At 37.6% G+C, this 9,294-nt stretch overlaps 1 protein-coding gene across 2 annotated transcripts in view; it reads right to left on the minus strand.

Annotated features, from left to right (window-relative positions):
• Positions 1 to 2,912: 2,912 nt before the first annotated feature.
• Positions 2,913 to 9,294, minus strand: part of fbxo8 (F-box protein 8) — a 31,328-nt gene continuing 24,946 nt past the window's right edge. Inside the window, exon 8 of one of the 2 annotated variants that reach the window (XM_086081653.1) lies at positions 2,913 to 4,318. In XM_086081653.1, coding sequence (XP_085937779.1) covers positions 4,188 to 4,318 — 131 coding nt within the window. In that variant the 3' untranslated portion in view covers positions 2,913 to 4,187. Of the gene's footprint in view, positions 4,319 to 7,014; positions 7,274 to 9,294 lie in introns of those variants that run through there. The other variant, XM_086081652.1, reaches the window with a different exon arrangement.

Here is a 9,294-nt window from a genome sequence, read left to right on the forward strand (position 1 = left end):
GACTCTTTGAGTTTCCCTCCAGCAGGGACTGGACTTCGGTTTATAACCCCCAGGAAATGCATACTACAGCTCCGACAGACCTGAAATCCTGTCTGATAAGCAGTCCCCAGACCATCTTTTATGGTCTGGCCTATCCACAGGAATTAGCCATGTGTTTTTTTCTTGGGAAACAATGCCCCGTGTAAGGTGTATGGTACAACAGTGCCCTCCAACGGTCACTATTGATTATCCTCATGAATCCTGCCGCTCCTAATTAATCTGAAGTCTACATAATTCTCTATGTACTTGACTGACATCAAGTAACTCCTGTTGTTTATCTTTGTACACAACCTGTATGCCTATCTCAAATGAATGATGTGTGTAATTTCTGTAGCCACCTAAGTTTAGTTAATTAGTAAGCTTAGCGGATTCAATAACTTTATGATCGTGGTAATGTTTTGAAATGTGTTCAGAATGATAAATGAAGCATCTGCATTGGCAGACCGGGGTGGTGGCCCCCCTTCTTCCAGAGTGTGTGTTCCAACTATAGAGGGATTACACTCCTCAGCCTCCCTGGTAAGGTCTATTCAGGGGTGCTGGAGAGGAGGGTCAGTCGGGAAGTCAAATCTCGGATTCAGGAGGAGCAGTGTGGTTTTTGTTCCGGCCTTGGAACAGTGGACCAGCTCTTCACCCTCTGCAGGGTCCTCCAGGGTGCGTGGGAGTTCGCCCAACCAGTCTACATGTGTTTTGTGGATTTGGAGAAGGCGTTCGACCGGGTCCCTCGGGGAGTCCTGTGGGGGGTGCTTCGGGAGCACGGGGTACCGAGCCCCTTGATATGGGCTGTGCGGTCCCTGTACGACCGTTGCCAGAGCTTGGTCTGCATTGCCGGCAGTAAGTCTGATTTGTTTCGATTCGATTCTGTTCATAGCTTTTATGGACAGAATTTCTTGGCGCAGCCGAGGCGTTTAGGGGGTCCAGTTTGGTGGCCTCAAACATTGCAGCTCTGCTTTTTTCAGATGAAGTGGTGCTGTTGGCTTCAACAAGCCGTGATCTCCAACTCTCACTGGAGCGGTTCACAGCCGAGTGTGAAGCGGTTGGAATGAAGATCAGCACCTCCAAATCCGAGACCATGGTCCTCAGTCAGAAAAGGGTGGCGTGCTCTCTCCGGGTCGGGAATGAGATCGATCTACGTTCCTACCCTCACCTATGGTCACGAGCTGTGGGTCGTGACCGAAAGAACAAGATCCCGGATACAAGCGACCGAAATGAGTTTCCTCCGCAGGGTGTCCGGGCTCTCCCATAGAGATAGGGTGAGAAGCTCAGTCATCCGGGAGGGACTCAGGGTCGAGCCGCTACTCCTCCACGTTGAGAGGAACCAGCTGAGGTGGCTCGGGCATCTGGTTCGGATGCCTCCTGGACACCTCCCTGGAGAGGTCCCACCGGCGGGAGGCCCCGGGAATGACCCAGGACACGCTGGAGAGACTATGTCTCTTGGCTGGACCGGGAACGTCTTGGGATCCCACCGGAGGAGCTGATTGAAGTGGCTGAGGAGAGGGAAGTCTGGGCATCCCTCCTAAAGCTGCTGCCCCCGCGACCCGACCTCAGATAAGCGATAGAAAATGGATGGATGGATGGATATATATTTGTATGTATGTTGTATGTGCCCACCAGTTTAAACACATCATTTTAATTACGATGATGAGTTAAGCAGCAAAATCCACCTGTTCATATCCATCTCAGGATGTCGAGTAAAAATGACATCACAGTTGCTCAGGGCTCAGGTATCAACCAATCACGGCTCATCTTCAGAAAACAGATGATCCATTATTGGTTGTTAACTGAGCCCTATGCACTCCCTTGATTATTACATTATTATTTTTACTTTTGGTGTTGAGTCTGCTTTTGGATCTGAGAAACAGCTATCCGTCGAGCATGACACTGACCTTGAAACTTGGCTAATCTTGCTTGTTTGAGTTCCATTAAAACGTTGCCAAAGTTACATGGTCTTCTCAAGGAGTTGATAGAACTCATGATGGACTTTTATGTCATTACCAAGAAAGCCAGATGCTCCATCTCAATGTTCATCATGTTCAACACAGTTGACAAGGTTGCTATCTGCTTCCACAGTCTGGTGTGAATTGGAGATGCGTTTGCACCATAAAGTTTGCATAGCAAAAAAGGCAGTCTCAACCTTGGGCATGTGTCATGGCTGCTGGTCTTGCAAAGACGTATAATTGTTTAAGAATTCCACTTGGATATCTCTGCTAAACAAGGAGTTGTAATGCAGAATGCATTTTTGGTGTCAGGCCAATTGGAACTGGCAGGTCAAGTTTACAGAGGCCGTACAGTATGAGGGTCTTTCGTCACTTTTCTCAGTCACAAACTCAGAACCCACTTGTTTTCTTGGATTGGGATTGGCTGGTGCTTTGGGGGTGTTTTTGGTGAGGAATTAGCATTTTAACATAGATAAAAGCTCAAAAAGTTGATTTTGCTTGGGAGCAACTCTTGAAGTTTGAATGTTCTTGGGTTAATTTAGACAGCCACATTATTTTAGTTGTCTATTTTTACTACCCCGAAAAAGTATTTTATATTATATATATATTTTAATATAATACAAATTTATCAATCAATGACGTTCAAATTAATGGTGAAAAGAGTTTTGAAATCACTTAAAATATGTACCGTGGTCTAATTTTTTATATCACAAAAACCTAGCATTTGTATATGGGTGGGTTGACTTTTTACAACCACTGTGTTAATGTATACTTCTATGTATGTGTATGTACAATATACGTTACATGTATTTGTTAATTATTTATTTATTGGGTCAGCTGTAGCTCTGTCAAAGAACTTAGTACGATAAAAAAAAAAAAAGTGCTACAATGTATACACTGGAGTGTGAGTGGAATTTCCTCATGAGGGACACAAATTAGTATAATAGATTAAAAATACATTAACAACATTTTAGTGAGTATGTAACCTACAGTATAAAAAAAATAAACCTCTTCAGTTTTATTTTACAGTTTTTTTTATGATCGCATAAACACTAAGAATAAAATAATTACATAATTATTAACATCTTACACTCAAGAAGCAAACCTTGGACTAGATTTTCACCACCATAAATACAAAGCAAGCCTTACATTTTTTGAAGAACAATAGACACAGAGATTTCCGAAGCATTAAACACACATATACATTAGAGACAGAAGTATATCATAATGCTGGCTTTCTTACAATCCCAAAACACTGACTGACAAATCACACACACTCATGATGAGCCAGTTAATCAAACTACACACACCTTAAGTGTGCAAACTCATGATTGCTTTATTGCATACAAACCAGTCAGGGTTGAAGACTGACAGAGGCTAGACTAAAAGTAGGCGTATAGATGTGCAATATTTAATTAATTTTATTCAGATTTTCTTTTCTTTTCTTGTACTGGTAGTACAGTATTGTCTATTTTCTGAGCTTACAGTTTTGGGACATGTTATGCTGTGATTGTCTATGTTGACTGATTTTGGTTATATGAAGAGAAATAAATCCTATTTTTAATAGAGTGTAGCGCTGATCTTGTGTTTGATTCATTTACCATACTGTATATTTGCACTTTCTTTGTGTACTTCGCTTACAGTAACTGCTAAAAGTTTTTTTTCCTTTTAAGACAAACACAGCAGTGTGTAACTGGTTCAAACAGGGTTAAGCCTTACAAAACGTGTATTTCATATGGTAACATAAGATGGTTAATATACATGCGTTTATAGTTACGAGTGATTTATTTTGCACAGGATGTGAGATGTTCTGCATTTCGTGTGCGTGCTTGTGTTCAAAATCCGAGTTTTGTTTTCTAATTCATGTCTAAGCAATCGTAAAAACCACAATACATACACTAATAGTGTATTACAGTGATACACAGAGTAAGACTATAGTGTAACATGGAGTGAAAACAAAAATTACATATCATTAATAATAATTTTAAAAAATCATTAACAAAACTTGTAATGCACAATGAAGACAAAGTGTGTTAATGACAAAGTTAGGTTTTAACTGTAGTAACAGTAGCAGCAGTGCCAGTCCAAGTTCGGGTAGTGTATGTAAGGACAGGACATATGTGAACAAGAATTAATGGTGTGTGTGTGTGTGTGTGTGTGTGTGTATGTGTGTGTCAAGTGTCATGCGTGTATGTGCATGTTTTTGCCTCCGTGTCAGCCCATGCTGATGTAGTGCAGAGGCTTTGAGCTCGGGAGGCCATCCATCATCTCTTTCAGGCTTAAGTGTGCCTCTCTGGACCAAGACGCCACCAGACGGTGACCCGGGTTCACCGCTCTGGGCTGGCCTAAATAAACATCAACCGTCGTCGTCATTATCATCATCATCATCATCATTATAATTGGGTCAACATCAACATCAGAAAAGATAGAGTAAACAGTACAAATAGCTAATTTTACTACTGAGATATACTCATGAATTCAGAATGCACCAGATTACATTAAAATATTGTCCTGAATCATATAATTTCTAAGTGCATTTATCCCTGATATGAGTACTATTTGATTCCCAAAAGCCTACCTTTTTCATAGTTATCTTGCACTCAGTTCATATTATTTACAAAAATTCCCTACTGCCTAGGTTGTATTTTACTGTATATTATATGGTTGTTGTTTTTTAATCACAAGCATACCATTGTGAAGATAATCAAAGTCAGTGAATACATTAAAAGATATCAACAAAAAATATTGGATGCTGCTGCCCTATTTATCAAACCTTTAAAATTTCTGTCAGTATAGACAAGAATGAGGTCGTTTTTAACCCTAATCCTCCATTTTATTCGGGATAATTATGATCCGTTTTCTTCCCTTTCAATTGCCATTTTCTTCTCCATTTATAAAAATAAATTCAAACTAATTAACCAAATGAAAAGGTGTGTCTGCGTGATGCAAGGGCACACAACCTTGCCCTCTACTTGCTTCTCATTTGCTGTGCATAAAACCACATATTCTCTCTCTCTCCCTCGCTCCCCCCCCTCTGTCATGAATGTGCAAGCGTGTGTGTGTGTGTTCTAGATCAAGCAACAAAAACTAAATCCTCTCCAGACACAATATGACCTCTGACACTTGACCTCTGTGTGTGTGCATGCGTGCGAGAGAGAGAGAGAGAGAGAGAGAGAGAGAGAGAGAGAGAGAGAGAGAGAGAGAGAGAGAGAGAGAGAGAGAATATGTGGTTTTATGCACAGCAAATGAGAAGCAAGTAGAGGGCAAGGATATGTGCCCTTGCATCACCCCTTGCATCACGCAGACACACCTTTTCATTTGGTAAATTAGTTTTAATTTATTTTATAAGTGGAGAATGAGCATCAACAAAATAATCCAAATAATTCTGTTGACCTTCCATGCTGCATATTCAATTTCTCTTAAAGAGGATATTTTATAATTCAGCACATTTTTGATGGATCGAGAGAACAGAGAACGCAGCAGTTTTGCATGCTTAGAGTCTACTTAGGCTATTGGTTCTGAGTAAAAATGGTATCTACGACTGCCATTTGGATTCATCCACTTCCATGTTAGAATGGAAGGGACTACATATCTTAGCTAAAGTATAAAAGCACAGAAACTAGAAACATGTTAGGAAAGGCAAGATTTAATAACTAGTCACAAATTTGTGTGATACATTGTGTCAGTTACAAAGCATTCTAAACACAAATGAAATAAAACACACCACATAAATGGCTTCCATATTTTAGAAAAGCTATACTTCATTAAGTGTTCATGTTTAGTGGATCGTCAACACAATGAACATGATGGTCGGTAAGCCTCAATTTCAATTGACTCTGAAGAGAGGGGAAAATACAATTGAAAAAAGGCATTGGCCTTTAATGCAAAAGGTTAAATAACACAACTACTTCTCAACAACATAATGTTGTGAAGGTAACATTCACTGATAATTCACTGACTGCTCAAAACTAATAATGCCACATTTATTAGCAATGGAAAATTCTAACATATATGTGACAATGGCCATTTCTAAAGTGGTGTCCTTGAGGCAGACATTTTTGATTAAGTCAACACCTCTACTTGCCCCCCAAAAGTACCTTACTAACTTACAAATCTTTTTTTTTTTACTGTAGTGTTGCTCTGCAGAGGTAATTTTCTTCTAGCTAAAAAAAGGAATAATAATAATAATTTAAAAAAAATAAAATAAAAAAGTACATCCAAACATGACTGCCCTGGTAAAGACTTTCTAATGTTCTCTGTGTCGTCAGTTACACTATTATTTTGTCTATACTGTAATTGAAAGTGTGTCTTTTTTTTTTTTGATACTTATGGCATGAAACTGAACTACACTATATGAGTGGATTTCAGCAGCAATATTTCCAGACAAACTGAAAGAGAAGGATTATGCTATACTTAAATTAACCACATGGCAGCAAAAATCTTATCACTGAGCGATATGCACTGATAACTACTGCAGAAAATCCATCCTTCCATTTTATATACCACTTGAAATCATTAGAGTCACGGGTGAGCTGGCGACGATTCCAGCTGATTTTAGCCGAGAAGTCGGGTACAGCCTGGGGTGCATACTGCGGAAACGTCAGCATTACTGTAAACAACTAAAGTCTTCATAATCTCTGTGTGTGAATGATCTAGTGGCTCATATTTTTGGGTTAAATATAGTTGTCCAACTGGTGATCATGAAGCACTCAAAAACAGTCTGAGAGCAGCTCTCTAGTTCATCCTTCCACCACTTAGTAGTAGTACTTCATCAGTGCAGTGTCAGAGCTTAACTTCACGGTTTCAATTCAAACCATCATCCTCTGTTACAGGAATTTCAGAACATTCAGATAATATTGGTGGCAGCACCTCTCCCACAGTACAGTGGTATATTATATTAGTTTGTTTGAAAATTCTAAATAAATATTCCAAACATCCCATATATATATATATATATATATATATATATATATATATATATATATATATATATATATACACAATATATATATATATATATATATATATATATACAATATATATGGACCAAATCCCAGATTACTCTTCTTCAGTGCATTGTGAGGATTTCTAATAGACAGCTGGAGAGATGAGCTACGCAGCCACGTGGCCAATCAAGTAGATGTTGTCATACAGATGGCCCACAAAGTCATCCGAGACATTATGGGCCGCTCTACGAGTGTTCCTGATGAACTCCCTCTTTGACATTTTGTTTTTGACGTGAGGACTGGTCAGATCAATGGACAGCAGAATGAGACTGTAGCACAGCACATACACAGCATCTGCAGAAAACAAAACAGTACACTGTGATCTCAGTCTACATATATATCTTTTTAACTAGTCGTCTCAAATGTTGTCCTGAAGAGAGAACATTGTAGACCATAAATATCAAATTTGCTACATTCACAACAACTCGCAAGAGGAAGCACTATAATGCTAGGAAATTTAGCATTTATTTAGCAGGCGAAAATAGCTGACTACACAACACAAGTACATTAAATGGTAAATGGTACTTCATTTATATAATTATATATTAAATAGTGCTGTCAAAGTTAAAGCATTAACTAATTGATTAATCAAAAAAAATGATCACATTAATCATGTATTAATGCAGATTAGTCACAATATTAATTTTGACCGCAGATGATCCTTTATTGTGACAGCGGATGGTTACGTTAAAGGTAGCACAGGTTGTGTTCAACATAACTACATGCATTAAAGTAAAGCATTTAATAAATGTTTGCATATGACATTCAGAATAGTTGTTCATGTCAAACTACTGGGGTAATTAGTTTTCATTTTAAATTATGCAAGTAATTAAATGATAAGAAGAAGAGGAAGATGAGAGTGTGCAGTGGATCAAAAATGTTGAGGACGTCCTCATAACATTAAATGTCGAAAGAATTAACACACAACAGGTGCTCTTCAAATTTGGCGGGCAAAAAATGTTGATAAGAAGCCTTTTTAATTAAGTGATTAATCAAACTTGATGTGATTGTGATTAATCTAATTAAAAAATGTAATCGTTTGACAGCTCTAATATTAAAATATCTGGAATTTGATTAAAACAAACTAGAAGGTGCTAAGGTTTTTATATATATAATAATATAAATATACATTTCATTTGTAATGCGCTTTACATTTCAAAGAAATCTCAAAGTAATACACAGGAAGATTAAAACAAATTACAATAAATATATGGGTTTTTATTTTAATATTTTCTCTTTGCTTTTTATGACATTTAAATTAGGATAAATACACGTGTTCTTTAACGCAGTAAAAACAATCACTTTCATTTTTGAAAGTGATTGAAAGTAAGTTTTAAAAAAAAAAGTATAAACTAGGCAGATAGTGGGCGATATGACCCAAAATTCATATCACGGTATAGAAATAAGTTTTTTTTTTTTTTATATGAATAATGAATAATTTGCTTACTGGTTTATATAGTTCTTTATAGCTCTATGGATTAAAAAAAAACAATGAAAGAATACATTTACTTTGGATAACAACATTAATTGTGCAAATCTCAAATCAAAATGAAAAGTCAGCACTCTGGTATAAAATAGTGCAGACAAAAAAATGTCAGGGCTCTACACTAACTTTTGCACTGGTAGCACTGGTGCTATCAACATTTTCAGTTGGTCGCACCTTTTTTGGGGTGATTTACAGCTTGACCGTATTTGCTCATGTAGGCCTATAGTTGTCTCAATTTGCCATAGCGTAGTTTCCGATGTTATGTAGATGTTCAATGCAGAGAGCACAGCTCTTAGCAGTCAAATCTGGCCCTTCAAAATTACTTTGGAACGTCCGATGAAGTGTTTCCCAACCAGGAATATGTGAGCACATTGCAGGGAGTTTCATGGAAACTCAGGTAACTAATGAAAATAAAATAAAACTGTTATACTATAACTCAGACTGTGTATTTCCTGTTCAATGTTTTGTTTAAGGTGTTTTTAAAATGTATCTATCGTAAAAGGTGCTCCTATTTTTTATGGTAAATGTCATAAGAATTATATAAAACAGCAGGTTTATGCTTTATTTTTGATTCATTGACATACCAACAACTAAAATGGAGGATGGAAGCCTAGTAGATGATTTGGTATTGTAAACAGAAGTGACTAGTTGGACCATTGATTGTAATTAAGTAAAAAAACAGTGATATCACACCCATCATTCTTCTTAATGTATGCCAGCTTTTATAGATTGATAGAAAGCTTACATTGTTTAGATATTTGCAATTATTAACGGTTAATGCATTGATGGACTTTTTTCTGTCTGAGTTTGAAATGTCTGACAGTATTTA

This window comes from Leptonotus elevatus, chromosome 8 (genome assembly GCF_054856555.1).
Source record: "Leptonotus elevatus isolate MCC_2025b chromosome 8, RoL_Lele_1.0, whole genome shotgun sequence".
Taxonomy (NCBI): domain Eukaryota; kingdom Metazoa; phylum Chordata; class Actinopteri; order Syngnathiformes; family Syngnathidae; genus Leptonotus; species Leptonotus elevatus.